Genomic DNA, 16,592 nt, shown 5'->3' on the forward strand with positions numbered 1-16,592 from the left:
GAGAGAAGCCGTGATTTTGTCAGGCATCGTGTGCAAAGGGAAAGACCATAAAACTGAAAGTAAAAAGTGTAAATGGAAATGAGGAGCACACGCAGGGTCCTCTACCCCTTGGGGAAATGCACAGTCTGCTGCTGAAACACACCTTTAATGTCTTCCCCTTGACTTTAAGGAAATATTCACCATCTTCAGTGACGCCTTTGAGATTTTTAACATCACTGCAGCTCCTCGGTAATTCACCTGAAAGAAACCAGAAACGTGTGTCATCACTGAACGATGCTATAGCACATTTCTTTTGCAAGGCATCTCAAGCAGCAAGTCAACACGTTTATTTTTAAGAGGCGTCCCTGGAGCACCTTAGTGCTTTGCTGGATGGCTCCCAATGCTTGGAAATACCACACATCTCCAGGAGCTTGACAGGAACAGATGCTCGAGGCGTGAGAAAGGCAAAGAAAGGTGCAGAGCCGCAGACTCACAGTCATGGACGTTGTGGCACGTCCTCCTCTCCTCAGGTTTCAGTTCTGCAGGGCACAAGCTGCTGAGCTGGTCATCGTTGGTCAGGCACTGCACCGAGCGGTGCATGACACCGACCCCACAGGTCACCGAGCACTGCAAGACCAGAGGCAGAGGGTCATGTTTTATCTCAAGGGCTTCTGGGCTTTGGACCAGAAGAATGGAGACAACCAATTTCCCTTCTTTAAAGAGGCAGCAGCAAAGGTCTCCATTTTGCAAGGATTTAATTTTAATCACAGAAGTAGTCCCTTTGATTATGTATCCCTTCATTATATCGCCATCCTTAATTATTTCAAGGAGATGGTACTTCACTTAGCACTTACCTACCTACTTTAGTGAATGAGACTATGTTGGTTAAGGTCAACACTGTGCTCAAGCAAAAATGTTCATTTTTTGCAGTAGGAGGGTTGCACAAGAAATAAAAGTTCATTACAAGGGCTAGATGTCCTCTCCTGGTGGCTGCAGGCATCGCTTGGTCACAGGCAGGGGTCTCTGAACAACATGGCTCTGCTGTTTTCTAACCAAACTGTACCAAGAATATGCAGTCTCCGAGCTCCCTTTCCCCTCACTGCCCAGAAAAATGGCTAAATCTGCATAAATTCTCTGTTGTCCTCAAATGGCCCAAATGAAGGCTGAAACTCTGAAGGTTACCACGCTATTCGCAACTTGGCATTTGCTCTTCATCAGTTCCAGATCCATAATGCTTCACAGTGGAACAGAGCAAAAGGTGAAGGTAATTTGCAGTAAAACCACTTGAAAATCAGAGGTGAGCAGGGTCATGGCACTTTGTAGTCACTGACACCTTCAGCAGCCCAAAGAACTTGCTCTCTGAAATGGATACTCTTCTCAACAGAGTTGCATTAACAAGTTGAATGTTTTGAACTGAAATTCTGGGGGAAGGCATCAGCTAATTGAGACCGAGCTCTTTGCTGCAGTACCTCTGCCCTGACTCTCAGGGAGGAACTCAGGCTTCCTGTGGGGCACGAGGAACTTGGGTTTCAAACAGCCCTGCCATTTACTGTGACAACTACATCTTGCTTGACTTGACCCTCGTTGCCTTGTAAAGGTTTGACAAGTTCCTACAAATGCCTGAGCTGGGTTAATAAATCAAATTTATGGGTGAACTGCCACATTTCAAAGAGTGTCAGAAGCCCAAAGAAATGAAATGTTATCACCTTAACTAAAATTTGATCTTGTGTGGAGCCATTTCGAGGGCCTGAAGTACAAATAACTTTAACAGAAAGGTTAAGTTCCTTCCCCTGCCCCATCCCAGCATCTGTAAGGAGAAGGAAGGAGGTGGGGAAAGACAGACAAACCCTTTTAAGACTCAGATTACCAGAATTCAGCCTGTTGCTGGTTCCCAAGCTTTGCTCACACACACAGCCAAGCAGGATCACACCAGCTGCCAGCTATCCATCACTTCCTCTGCTCTAGCCCAAGGGTTTTGGGCCCATGTCTGGCAGTGATCTCTCTCTGTCTGAGCATTCAGTATGGCCCTCAACATGCCCAGAAATTTGGGCTGCAACTGAATTTTTATGTTGATGCTGGCACTCCTGGCTGCCATGAATCCTCCATACGATGGGGTTCAGCACGGAGCAGGTCACCCTACACAGCATCAACAGCACTCAATGCATTAATTTATGCAACATTCCAGGGCTCCCTTACCAAACCTTAGGAACGTGTAACAACAACAAAAATAGTTTTGTTAAAATTCTTCCGGTTAAAAAATGCAGTTTGACAAACTTACACTTCCCCAGTTGCTGACACGCCAGGATGCAGAAACAGGGCACTCCCCGAGGTAGCAGGGCTGGATGTTGGGTGGCTGCGTGCCGGGGCAGCTGACTGTGTTCTGGTAGCCATACTCGTAGTGGTCCTTGCCGGTGTAAATCTCACTGCACGACACCAGGCGCTGCCTGTAGCCCTTGCCGCAGGTGACGGAGCACTGAGGACAGGGGAAGCATCTGTCAGTGCTTATGGGAATGGCAAGCTGCTGTAAGGGAATGCTCTAACTATTATATCCATGAGCATGCAGGATGGCTACAAGTCCTTGGGCTGCAAAGACCCCTGTGCTGCTCTAGGACCTCTGCCCAGATAGCTCATGGGCACAATTCCCCATGTGCCAAGAAAGGAGCAGGTAATCCCTTTGGAACAGAGATATCTCTATTATTCGGGTTTTCTCCTTTTTTGGGGAGGGGGATTTTTTTTATTTTTATTTTTTTGTCCATGGGATGCATAAAGAAAGAAAATGGTCAAGGTTGGTGCTGAACTGTAGCTGCTGGAGGAAAGGTGGCTTTCCTTGTAATTAGAAGAAAATCAGTGCTCAAAGCATTCCCATCTCTGCCTTTCTCCCTCCTGCACTTTCTTGGATAGCATGCCTTTCCTTCCCCCTGGTCCCAGAATGTTTGGTTTTTTCCTTTCTCTGGCTCTTTCTTTTGAACCAGGGCTATGTCAGCAGCTGCCTCATCACTCCCTTCTGCTCCCTCCAAGTGGAAAGTAGAGGGAAACAAGCTGAGATTATACTCTGGGTGCCCCTATGTGTAGTGCCTGCTGCAAAAAGTATACATGAATGGAATAGAATAGAACCAAATCCATGAACAGAACAGAATGGAACCCATGCACAGAACAGAGCAGAGCAAAACAGAACCCATGAACAGAGCAGAGCAGAGTAGAACAGAACAGAGAGAGTGCTTGTTGGATGTAATGTACTCTGGAAGAAAATTCCCTCCTGATAGCAGCTAGGACTTTGAGCACTTTGATCTCTTGGCCATCTCCTGCAGCGCTTGAGATGTCTGTCTCATTAAACTGTGCAGCCCTGCCCTTGTTGCAATATCTCAGTTGGGTGGGTGGCAAGATTAGGGAGTAGAGCAGCATGGCCAGGTCCCAGCTTGGGGTTGGGCATGGGGATGAGGACTCACCTCCGACCACTCCCCGGTGATCCAGATGTATTCACAGGGCGGCAAACCACAGCTCTCCATCTCTGGGGGCCGTTTGCTGGCATCACAGTGGGCACTGCTCTGCACCTGCTTGCTCTCATCCACGCAGAACACCTTGCGGTACCGAGCTGCCTCCCCGCACGTCTTCATGCACTGCTTGTGAGAAACAGAGGCTCACGCAACCCAGCAGGGGCTTTGATAGATCAACCCACATCCCCACATCCAGCCAACCTTCCTCTAGCAACCCGAGTGAGCTGGGCATCTCATGGAGGCATATCTGTGAACAGTGCCTACCTGCACCCTGGGTGCCCATCTGTCCCCAGCCTCTGGAGATGACAAGGCACAGCGCAGGGATGGGGAGGAGATGAGGCAGCAGGATGGGGTCTGGCTATGTTGATACCAGGAAATGGAGAGGGACATGCCAGGACAGTGAGAAAGGAATGGGCCAACCCCATCATCTTGCCCCCACTAAACTGAGACAGCTGCCCCTTGCACAATATATCACCACTCCCTTTATTGTGACCAGTTTCATCCACACACCCTTCTGGTTTTATTCTTCTTTAAACACTGTCCTGCCTGATACCAACCCGGGCTGGCTGAGCACAAACCCTCCCCGAGGTCTAATGAAGACTTTAAGGGTTTGATTCTTTGCCCAAATCCTTTTCCTGGCTGTGAGGCTGCTCCTGCTGCCCATGAAGCCTTTGCAATGCCCCTGGGAGCAATTTGTATGGCCAAAAAATGCAAATAAAACAAAATAAATCAGCACACAAGTGACTGTCTCCATAAAACTATTTTTGTTCAGTCCTCATCTGTAATGAGCTCCTAACACTTCCAACTAACTGGATTAACAAGGAGTAAAAGTGCATGAAGGTAATCATTTTATGTAATGTGTGGGGGACGTTTTTTTCCTCAGGAAAAGATAAAACACTCAAGCAGACCATCCCTGGTGGTACGGAAGCACCGTTTGAAGTCTCCCAAGCTCAGAGGGCTGTGCCAGTTTAATCTAGTTACAGCAGCTCCTGCTCTCCTGGCTCACCTGCAATTAGCAGGATCTTAGTGGGTCCAACTAATTGCAGAACGCAAGCATGGTCAGGCCCTGCTTACAGTTTGCTGTCAGAATCAAAATGGCAAAATATTTGATAACTTTGGGAAATGAGATCAATACACAGTGTAATATTTACCATAAGTAAGCAGTAATGGGAGGATGGGAGGGGGATCCAGCCCTACAAAGCAGCCTTATTCTGAAGGGATAACTCAGCAGCTCTTAGGCAACAGCCAACATTGCAAAACCTACAGTCTGCCAAGAAACCCCAAGGGCTTTGTACGCTTTCAACCTTATTTACTCTCTTGCTTTAAGTCCTCACAGTGGAAGTCGCTCCCAGGTCCGTGCCGAAGCACAGCAATGCTATGGGGGCTGGAGGAATTTGCTGGAGTGTGATTTACCCAGAGAGCAAAGAATCTGTTCTGTATGTGTCTCTGATAGCTCCCTATTACGTAAGGAAAATGTGAAATTGGGTTACTGCACGGAGCGCAGCATCACTGGCGCACTGGCCTCCTCCCAGCAGAACAGAGCTTTGGGATGCTCAAAGTCCTCCTGTTCTCATGCTTCCCCTTCCTCACATATATTTAAATCTCCATTTGATAATTTTAAGTGGATTTGCCAGCAATGCGTTCTCAGACATTAGCCCGTACTCAATTAAAATCGACCATTTCTGATGACGTGACACACTCAGACATATAGAACCGTAGAATCATTAAGGTTGAAAAAGACCACTATGGTCATCCAGTCCAGCCACCAACCCACCTCACCATGCCCACTGACCACGTTCCTCAGTGCCACATTTCCACAGTTCTTGAACACCTCCAGGGGCAGTGACTCCACCACCCCCCAGGCAGCTGTGCCAGTGCCTCACTGCTCCCTCTGAGAAAAAATTATTCCTAATATCCAACCTGATATGTCACCTTGCTTTGGTTTTCTCTGCAAATAGTGGTCATATGGCCAACTAAAGCTGCATCAGCTCTGTGCATCTTGCCCTCATCGGTTAATTGCAGTTTGGTTCTTGGTATTTTGGGGACAACTGGCAATTAAAATAATCCCGCTGAGACATTAAATACAATACAAAGACAGCAAGACCTAATACAAATAATAAGACAAATCAAAGAAACACTGCAGAGGTTCCAAATGGCCACAGCAAGGTTTTAAGACATAATTCACACAAGAAACAGACAGCTCAGCTCGCATGAAAAGGCTTTTTCCTTTGGTATGAAAACAGATTTTGTAAGAAATCTCATGCTCATGACCCATCTAAAACTCACATAAAAGAGCAAAGCCAGGGGACAATGGAGATGGATAGCAAGAGTTGAAAAACAGCCCAGGCATGTGACAAAAATCATCTCTTTCGCCCCATTTCCCAAATTGTGAACTATTTTCCCCACAGATCAAATTAAGGACTGTTTCAAGCAGTTCTGCAACTCTTTTAGAATAATAATATTAACAATTAAAAAAAAAGTCCCAAAGGCATTGCTTTGTGCAAGCGTTCATTGTGCTTCTTGTTTTTCTAAATCAAACTCTGAAGCACAGATGAGAAGCAGCTCCATTCCAGAGGCACTGCAGACATCCCTCGGGTGGCTTCGCAATCCGAAGCATGCAAGCATGGCTTCATTTCCCCCCAAAAGCAAATGTCAAAGACTCAAGAATTACACTGCAGCTTCCAGAGCTGCGTACTGTCCTTCCCACAGGTTCGTACTCAAACCCACTCAACTGCTTTTCCCTTCTTGGTGATCCCATCCTGACATTAGCCAGTCCCTTTCTATTTATGTCCTCCTCCCTGGTGTGGGCACTGAGAACAGCTAATTAATAGTGACCCAACAACTGGGCAATAAATGGTTTCCAATGAGTTCCCTATTACTTCTCAATGGAAAAAACAAACATTTTCTAAGCAGCAACAAAATGGAGCAATGAAAAAACCCTCTTGTCAGATTCTCTTTATAATAAGAAATAAAGAACAAGACAGCACAGGGATCCTATTTTATATCCTGCTTTCATGTCAGGGTTCATTGCTTGGAGAATACTAATGCAATCTGTGCCTCCTCGATGCAGATACCACAGCCAGGACGTATGGCTGGGAATAAGGTGATGCTACATTTACACTGGGTACCTCAGAGCAAAATGAGTGCTCTGAACTACTTGGAATCAGCTACGGGTCTCAGCTCACAGCAGGAGACATCTGCACGTTCCTATTAGCCATCAGTTATGGGTGAGGAAACTCCAGGGACAAAAAGCACCTTAAAAATGTTACAGATGTCATTCGCGCAGTGGAGACTCCTGGGAAACTTAGGAACACATCAGCACCCACCTCAGAGTTCAGGTGGGAGGCAGGGGGCTATCAACACCAGCTTCAGAGGTGCAGAAATAGGGGAAAGAGGGCAAAAAGGAAGATGTAGGAGAAACGACATTTCTGTGTTAATGATGCTGTTGGGCAAGGACTGCAACCGAGTGCTGGTTGCTGCCTGTAAATGTATCAGATAAGAACATTTGAGGGGCTCTATCAAAGCAAAAGTTCATTGCTATAGTCTTGCTGCTCCCTTCCGGGCTGCACCTGTGCTGTCCTGGGATATCTTGGCAGGTGGAAACAGAGCACGGTGCAGGATTTTTAAGGACCCACACCCTTATGCATGTATGCATTACTTGGGATTATAAACAGATCACGTGGAATGAAGCTGAGTCTGTTTGCATTAACTGTTTGATTCACGTTTATCCTGCTCCCCAGTACTGCTCACTACTGCAGGCATTGAGGTGAAGAGGACCAGGCTCTGATCCCACACCTCCACAGTCAGTGGGATCTTTGCTGCCCTAAGGGTGCAGGATCCAGCACTGGTCTGCCTCTGACAGGTGGTCTTCTGCCTTCTCTGTCCCTGCATCTCCACTGAGGGCCCATGAGGGGGGGAGAAGGTCACCCCTCTGTGGGACTCCGCTCCACCACCTTTCCCATTTCCAAGGCTGGCAGCTCCTTGCAGAGCTCAGGGACTGCAGCTCTTTCTCCCCCTGCCCCAAACACTTCTGACCATCTGCTGCCACTCCCCTATAGCACTTTAGGAAACCACTTTCTGAGGACCACCAGCGTATCGTCACCCCATTCCCCATCACCTCCAGGCAACTCACTCCTGGCAGCTGTCAGAGGGAACGGGGCAGTGAAGGGAGAACCACTGTGTTCACCAGTTCTTCCAGATCTACATGCCCGGCACAGCAGAGCTCTGCTTGCAGAGGGCCACAGCCTCACACACCAGACCCAAGCACTCCTCACCTCAAACCCGCTCAATATTTGCATAGGACCGCAGGGCAGCGTGAACCAATAAACCAACTCCACCCGGCTATTCCTCTGCTCTCCCTTAAGCGCAGTGAGGAAAGGGGCACAGCCAGCACGCATTAGCATCTCCCCCGCCTTCTTTTTTTTTGGCAAACCCAGCAACGCAACCCCTAAAACCCCAATGCGGATAGACCCAGACCCCCCCCGCCCTTTCTCTGTGACTCCCTCCCCCCACCCCCTGTTAAGAGCCCGAGCAGGGGCAGACGGGAGGGGTCCCACTTACCGCTTGCCATTCGCCAGCAGCCCAGCGGTGCGTGGGGCACTCGGGGAGGTGGCAGTCCCGCTGCGTGGCAGGCCGGCTCGAAGGGTCGCACGCTGCCGTCGGGGCACCGCCGTGACACTGCACCGCGCGCCGCTGGACACCGCGACCGCAGGACACCGAGCACTGCGGGAAGGGACAGAGGTGGGTGAGCGGCACGGGTTGTTGGGGGGGCGGGGGGTCTGTGCTCTGCTTTGCCTCCATCGAGGCTGGAGTTCGCTCTTTGCTGAAAGCAGAGGGAGTTCTCGCCGCTGGTTTCGGCAGGGTCAGGTTTTCCCCCTGATCGGGTTTGCATTTGGGGGATGCTCAGCAGAGCTGTTAAATGGAACAGCAGCCCAGAGCTGCGAGGATCTGTGCGTTAACTTCTCATCCCTCCAGGCTAAAAATACAATCACACAATGGCTTGGCTTGGAAGCGATCTTAAATATTACATCGTTCCAGCAGCTCAGTACACACAGTTCAAATACATCAGCTGCCACAACTGTCACTGCAGCGGGCTTTAAGGAAAAGCAAACGTGTGCTGTGCAGAAGAAATTGTACAGCAACCTAGATGTAAAGTTACGATGTAGTTGCATTTCCTTCCAGCACGCATCCCAGCATGCACATGACTCAAGTCCGGACATACTGCATGACCATGCAAATAAACGTCTTTGTAAACAAACTGCTTTCCTTACTCCTGTTATACTGCAGGCACATTTCTGCCCGCTTTTAGGCACAACAAGACAGCCTGAATTTCCTTTTCTCAGACGTTTTCAAGTTATTATCTGCACTACAATGCTTCTAACAGCTTGGTTTTTCTTTCAGACAGCATTTCCTACTGTTGTGACTGCACGCTGTAACCCGCTTGGCGGTACTTAACTTCTCTCTGATGTGAATTCTTTCTTTCTAGGTCTTAAGAGATATTATACTGATATGGAAGAGAAAGGATGCATGTTTCTGAAAGAAAGCATGTAAAAGTCAAAAGGCATTCATTTAAATGATGGGTTTTACTGTGTTCCTCTTTGCTGAATTAACGATTAACATGTGCATCCTTGTTGATCCATCAGGAAGATAGTAAACAAGCTCATAGCTCATTATTGCAAAGTCAGGGTGAAGCTTTTCTTTATGGCTTCTCCTAAGAGGACAACTGCTGCCCAGCCAGAGTCTTCAACCCCAAGTATTGGTCAGCAGCTTCTGCCTGTCCTGGGGAAATACAGCCCTGAGCTGCTCAGCGCTAGGACCTGGTGGGTTGGAGCTGTTCGGGTTGGGGAAGATCGACATGTGCTGCCCTTGTGCACTGCCCTAGGGGATGCCAGGAGCCTCCTTATCCTTTTTATGTGGTCTATCACCAAGCTGCAGAACAGCAGCTCGGCTGTGGAGATGCTCTGCCTTGTGAAAACACGAGACATGACTGCAGCCTGTTGCTGGAAGGTGCGTATATCAGACTGAGGGAGAAACGTTGGTATTTTAACTGAGTAAAAAGTAAATGGCCGTAATTGATAGCACTTACAAGATCCAAACACATTAAATCTGACATTTCACTGCAAACACAAACACACTTAGATCTTGGAGAAAAAGAAGTTTTTTTTTCTCTTCTCTTACGGTTATTAGAGATACTAGAAATGCTCTGCTGTGGGACAGCAGATCTGTAATAGCATAGAAAGGAATTGCCCGACCTCAAAATGCAGAACACCCAGGGAGAGCAGAGTGCTGGGCCCCACTCACGGGGTGCTCCCCCCACTGCTCATTGGCATCCCAATATCCCCCAACTCCCAGCCACAGGAGATACCACAGGCCATAAATCACCTCCTTTCTTTTTCCCCTTGCATAAAATTAACTCCAATCATGCGGAGGAATGTTGGAATTTTAGAGCACTTACTTTTATCAATAACTATGGGCGTTTTAAAGCAGTCGACAGAGCATTACGTTATTATGTTTACAATTATTAGCTGTAAGAAGAATTGCTTTCAGCGGCAGGCACTTTAAATAAGGTCTAAATGGGATATGACAAGTGCATTTAATGGCTTTTTATTTTCCATCCTAATGCTTCCATGTGTGCCCAGGTGTGTTAATGGTTTATCTTGGAGGCAACTTGCATGCAGTGAGAATTGGTGTTTTGCACCTGAATTTGGAAGACAGACTGCAAGAGAACGGGGATGCTTTACAAGGTAACAGTTCATTTAGTCGGGGCTTTTCAATAACGCTGCTGATTAGCACCTTAATGAGGTAGACAGAGAACTGAAGCTAAAAATGTGATGCGGTAGATTCAAGGTGAAAACAAAGACATTCTTTTCAGGAAAACCAGGGTTCAAGGTATGCTCTCGGCAAACAAGGTGCTTAAGAGCTCTATGTGCTTTCCCACCTCCAGCAGCCTCTGCTCTACACATCGAGTGCCTGACTTTTTAATGAAGCAAAATTAAACAGCGATGATATTGAGAAACAGAAGGTAGCGAAAAGTGTTCATAATGAGCAGCTCTGATTGTTCTTCAGGCTGTCACAGGAAGCTGATAATAAAATTAATCTCAGCTTTCTCAAAACTAAGGCAGATTTCACTTGAGATGTGACATATTTAAACAATATTAAAAACTCGAATAAATAGTAGATTCTCTTTAATATTATGCACTAATGGCTTTCCTAGCAGAAGCTTAATGTATACAAGGAATTTGCTCTCAGTTAGACACCAGAAGCAAGCTGCCATGTACAAATCAGTGCTGCTCCACTGCTGCCCGTGGAGCTGACATAGTTTTACGCCACCTGAGGAGCTGGCCCAAGACTTAACCCTTGCAAAGAGGACAGAAGGGACAGGAAAACCATGTTGGCTTCTAGCCGATTTGATAGAGGAGGAATATCACAAGGTGCAAAAGGGTGTACAACACGTCTCACCTGTCCCCAATCTCCTGATTTCCACTTCGGACATCTGCCCCCTCTGCATTTCTTTTGCACATTGGGCTTAACAAGGTGCTTGCAATATTCTTCTTCTACATGCCTCCCTTCCTTTGTCAAACAGTACACAGTGCGGTGCCTTTGGCCCCTTCCGCAGGAGACAGAACACTGTAAATATAAAGTAACAACAAATCAGCTCTGGTGCAGGGTGACCAGTATGGTTCAGCATGGGCCGTGACTACGTTTTATTTCAGCTGGACCAAGAACATGAAAGGGACCGTTTACATTTACCTTGGTACAAACAGAGGACAAATGTTGGCACATAACGGGGGTTAAGTGAGCTATGCACCTTGACAGAGGGAAATAACTGCACAGAGGACAGGGCAGAAGGGCAAAATGCAGTTTTTCCATGTCCTCAGTAGTAAAGCTCCTGTTTGTTTTACTCTACACCAGCATAGACCGATTCTTTCAATTTTTTTTTTTTTAATTTAAACAAAACAAAGATGGAAAACCAGGACACACTCATCCTTAAGATTTATGCATTTTGAAAGCAACCCAGAAGAAGGCAGAGCCTGAGGAATGAAAGCAAAAAAGCAAAGCAGCAGGTATGTTAGCTGCAAGCTTTGTAGTGAGGCAACGCATTTCAACCTCCCTCTGCAGGTTCACTGAACTTTTTCAAATGTGACCGCTTCTGGCATGCAAACCCCAAGCAACTTCACTTTGATTTCAGATTAGTCTCCTCCAAAAGATTTAGGAATCAAAGGGGTCTGGAATCACGACAAGAATTTAATATGACAGTTTCTTGTAGAACAAGCCTCTTACTCAGCATGATGCACCCAGAAACTCAGTTTCAATTTCTTCATTACATGTTATGCAACTCGTTACATGCTGTATCACAGGCAGCCTGGCTCAGTCCTTGAGCACAAACACACGGATCCAACCATCTTTCAATGTAAAAGGTTCTGCTTTCTTGTCAAAGAGAAGCAACCACGCAGAGAACAGCCTTCTTCCTTCTTTTTGGAGCTGCTCCATCACTGTATTTGCTAAGAAATAAATTACAGCCCAAACTCTTCCCAGCCTTCGAATACTTTTGAAATGTAACAAACTACAGATCTCATGCGTAGCGGCTCTGGAAGATCCATTAGACCAGAAATTGGCACTTATATTGACAAGTGTGATTATTTTAAATTACACCACTGCTTTCAAATATTCAGTCCCTGTTGTGTTTAGAGGTACATGGAGAAACAACAAGAGAGCAGAAAACTTGCTCCAAAATGAAAAAGTTCAGTCAAACATGGGGAAAAAGGGATATAACTCATAAGATGTTGTTGCTTAAAAGCTTGCATAAGCAATGCTCTGAAAAAGGTTGTTTTCCTGTTGTAAGGCCACTAACAGATTGATAAAGGTAGCCAACATCCCTCGAGTTCAATGGGATTTAAGGACTATTATAGAGGTCAGTGCACATCTGGCCACGTGATACCAACCCCTGTGTAATGTGCTGGTATAGATGGCACAGGGACACCCAGACCTGCTCTGCTCGTGAAGGTGAGGGAATAGCTGTTGAGGTTCCTTTCCCTACAGAAAACACTGACCGCTGCTCTCCACCTGCACAAACACCAGCATGCCCCTCACAGCAGGAAGCTGGGAGCTGCTATTTGCCAACACCAGCACCCAACCTTACACTGAAAAGCAGAGGACATTTTGTCCCTTGTTCCCAAGTAAGACTTCCACAAGTTACTGAGATTGATAAACTTCACATTTTTTCTTTGGTATCAATAGGGAAAAAGAGCTAATGCCATCTTAATTTTATAAGCCTTCAAATTTCATCACAAGTTATTTTTTTCATTCTCTCAGCATCTCTCCGCAGACAACAAACATTGGCAGCACAAAGGAAGCATCAACTCTTACCAAACCCAGTTGTCAACTTCTGTCATGTCTACCATGATGCTGGTTGACAAACATTGGATCTTGCAAATATGGTACCAGCAATTTCCAACATCGCTATCCCTCTTCTATAAATCGCTTAAATTTGGTATGGAACCAGATTGTGACATTTATCTTGGCATCCCACACCAAGACATGGAAGGTCTACATGCACATTTTGGCAAACCTAGAGATGGAGGCATAATTAGGCTAATTTTGTTAATACTGAAATGTAATTACCAAGATGCTGGAATTAATCATTTTGATGTCTGCTTTTAATATATATTACAGTGAGGCAGCTGTGTGTTTGGTTTCATGCACATGTGAGTTATGATCTCATTTGCTCTGACAGAAAAGAGAGGTTGGATAACCTGATGTAAGCAAGTATTAAAGACTGAAAACTCCTTTGCAAAGAGCCTACTTCATAATTGCCTTCTAATTCTTCTCAGGTACTTCCAACTTATACTTGGCATGTAGATTTTAAGCATATGTGAGCCATATGCACAGAAAACTCAATGGCATGCTTATCTCAGCACCACATGTCCAAAGGCAGAGATACACCTAGCTGCTGCAGGCATCCCTTAGTCCTGACCCCAAGAAACTTTGCACTTCTTTAGCAGGGTTCTTTCATCGCTGGAAATGCTGACATCCACTCACAATGTCCATCAATAATGCTGCAGTGAGGTAAGTTTTGACCTTGCTTTCTTTAAAGGTTTGAAAAGCACAGACAAAAGCCATTCATTTCACAGACTCTTTCTTTCTTTTCCCCCACCCCATAGAAAATACTTCAGAGTCCCAGGGGGTGGATGGGGGTCTCTCTGCAAAATAGCAGCCTTGTCCCCAGCTCTTTGAAGTCAACAGAAAGACTCATAGTGATAGAACTGTCTCTGGATCCAGCCCTGAAGGTGTAGCCAAGGTAATACATTGCCTTTTCCACAGACCAGCTCTCCAGAATTGAGGGTCAAATGCACTTGGACATGCCCGTGATCAACCTACATCTGCCCAAATGCTTGGAAACTGATGAAAAGCTGTTTCCAGCCTGTGGCAAAGGCATGGCAACAAACATCAGCATCCCTGGTTGGCAGCCATGCTGGTGGTGGGAAAACAATAGATGGTGTTGTTTCGTAAAACAAACAACAGCAAACAAAGACCACAAAAACCTCAACCAGACAACCAAAAAACCCTGAAAAATTGTGGCACGAAAATTAATATAGAAGAAATATATAAAAAAGTGAGGTATAGCCATTGTGCTCTAGATACTGTAAGCCTTCCTCTTGTTATCATCTTTATCTCCTAAAGCCACTGCAATCACACCTGGAGCTTTACAAAGAAAATCAGAATGAACGGACCTTCCTAACAGCAGTAAGATCAAAGTGTTTGAGTACGGATTTAAGGGAATTATGTTTATTGCATGATTAGTTTTGTGAACATGCCAAGAGCCATGGATCGGCATGCTACTGATTTTTCCAAATAAATATACTATCTAGCTTAAATAAATGCACCAAAAAGAATTTAAATGAAAACAAGAAAAATATTTCCACACCAACTGTTTCTAGAAGGATCAGAACACAATGCTCAACGTTTGTGAAAGGAAATCCACAGCACAGAGCTGCCAAAAACAATGGAGCAGCTCTGCTCTCGTAACTGGTGACAAGAATCCAGGTAAGTTCTCCATCAAAAAGGAGAAGTTTCAGAAAATGCTGTCAGACCACTTTCCCTCACATTGGCGATTTGGGAGGTATTTGAGGTAATGAATGCAAGCTGTGGTGATCGCCCAACTAATTCCCCCAGATAGGTATACTCAGATAGCTTGGGAAGGGCAGCAGAGCTGGGAAGAATTAGCCTAAAAATGTCTTTATCAGATTGTGCCAGGAGCAACTTTTCAGAGGAAATTAAAATCAGTCCTCGTAGGTTTAGATTTCCATACATTAAGGAATATATGGAAAGTAAGTGCTCCTGAGTAAGCCCTTCTTCATCCCATCTAACAGTCTGAGCCGAACCGTGTGCTACATGAAGTGAAACAGAAAAAATGGCAGTCCTACAACACTTCCACACACACACTTCCCCTTCGCACCAGGGACTGTGCTCCTGGATATCAGCAAACCCTCCTCTACTAGGAGAGTCCCCATGAGCACCCCCCAAAGGGATGTTTCAGCATCCCCTTAGTGTACATCAGACCATCCTGCAGCTTACACTGCAAACTTTAACACAGCCCTATGACCTCTGCACATCTGAATTCCCTTCAGCACAAAGGGCATTGGAAGACACAACACCAAGACAAGCCTAAACAACACCTTCTCCCCTCTTCCACCCACCCACGCTGCTGCTACATCCCCTACAAAGACTTTACCAGGTGCAGCAACCAGCAGGTCCATGAACACACGGATCCTGCCCTAAAAGCTGCATACCTGCTCCAAGTTATGTAACTTAAACAGCAAACAAGCAAAAGCCACCGAATAGTGATGGCAGGACCCTCCAGTGAGGGATGTGATAGAACTTTTTTCCTCAAATGAGGAGGAAATATGCCAGCTACCCAAGGAAGCTGGTATAATGGGATGTGGAAGGGGCTGATTGGAGCCTATTTTCCATGCTGCAGTGCTTTTAAGAAGGTAGCAATTGAAGCCACACGAGGCCGAGGCTGACACCTTGCTTCTTTAGTTAAGTTATGTATGTCACTTACAAGTCTCATTCAAGAAGAGGATTTCTCTGCACTGGATGGATGGAAACATGAAATAGAGAGTTCACACAGGGCACATGCAGAAGCAAGGTGCTGCTTCTTGCTCTCCAGCTTTATAAAGGAAAATCTCTGTATGATGCGCCAGTGATCAAACGCTGTGTCAGCCTGCATACAGTCCTGAGCATCAGACAGACTTTCACGCATGCTCACCTTCCCTGTGAGCTAGGGAAAATTAAAACATGAACAGAACACTAAGTGCTTTTGGAGCAAGATTAACTGCACTGTTTTTCCTTAATGACTGTACAGATCAGGCACAATGAATGTTAGGCATACACAAAACACCTTTGTGCTTAGCATCCCTCATTTCACATTCTTACTTTCTAGATGCTACAATCCCACAGATCCCAGCAATAGCAATCACTGCACTTGGGGGTATACAGCAGGAACCTGGAACATGGGTAAAAGTCCATGCAGACCTCCCAATGCACAGCACAGGGACATACTGAACCTCACAGCTCATTTCTGTATGTACTGCTTATTTCTCCCACGTCTGTGAGTGTGGTCTGCGGACTTGGGGCCAAGCGTGACAGAGACCAAAGCCACTCTTATTGGAGCAGCAATCCCTCAGCCTTTTGTTCAAGCTCAGGCCAGCTGTGCAGGGCCTGGAAAATAACTATCTTGGTGAGAAAATGTATAAGAAGGGAAGTATAAAAGGCAGTCATCAGGGAGGCACACAAAACGCAGCCTTCCCTTCTATGGGGTCTCATGGCCCCTGTGCTTGAGGCTGCCATAGAGCATCCCAAAGGAAGCCACTGGCAGGGAAAAGAAAAGCAGATGTCTGACAGTAGGTATGGGAAAGAAGCACAGACCCTGTGGATTTAAGCAGCAGGAAAACGACCCTGAAAGGAAGTGATCCATCGAAGTGAATAGTCAGTGTTTTTGTTCTTGTATTCCTTCATCAACACTAGCAACATGGCAGAGCTGATAGCAGAAGCATGTCTATGGGGTTTCCCTTATTTAGGGAGAAATGGTAATAAAAGACAACTGGTGAGAAGTGGGAC

General features: G+C 46.1%; 2 protein-coding genes across 5 annotated transcripts in view; one reads left to right on the top strand and one right to left on the bottom strand.

Annotated features, from left to right (window-relative positions):
• ATXN7 (ataxin 7) overlaps nt 1–14,858 on the top strand; it is a 218,084-nt gene extending 203,226 nt beyond the window's left edge. Inside the window, exon 14 of the transcript XR_010622993.1 lies at nt 14,849–14,858. The gene's annotated coding sequence lies outside the window, so the exon portion shown is untranslated. The remainder of the gene's footprint in view (nt 1–14,848) is intronic.
• Nucleotides 1–16,592, bottom strand: part of ADAMTS9 (ADAM metallopeptidase with thrombospondin type 1 motif 9) — a 66,892-nt gene that overhangs the window by 8,090 nt on the left and 42,210 nt on the right. For all 4 annotated transcript variants that reach the window (XM_065749523.1, XM_065749522.1, XM_065749525.1 and 1 more), the window contains exons 29-34: nt 10,932–11,099; nt 8,034–8,195; nt 3,426–3,596; nt 2,258–2,452; nt 474–606; nt 143–237 (exon numbers count right to left, since the gene is read on the bottom strand). In XM_065749523.1, coding sequence (XP_065605595.1) covers nt 143–237; nt 474–606; nt 2,258–2,452; nt 3,426–3,596; nt 8,034–8,195; nt 10,932–11,099 — 924 coding nt within the window. The remainder of the gene's footprint in view (nt 1–142; nt 238–473; nt 607–2,257; nt 2,453–3,425; nt 3,597–8,033; nt 8,196–10,931; nt 11,100–16,592) is intronic.

This window comes from Cyrtonyx montezumae, unplaced genomic scaffold (assembly GCF_038088225.1).
Source record: "Cyrtonyx montezumae isolate F1298 unplaced genomic scaffold, pur_monq_1.0 scaffold_6, whole genome shotgun sequence".
NCBI classification, from domain to species: Eukaryota; Metazoa; Chordata; class Aves; order Galliformes; family Odontophoridae; genus Cyrtonyx; species Cyrtonyx montezumae.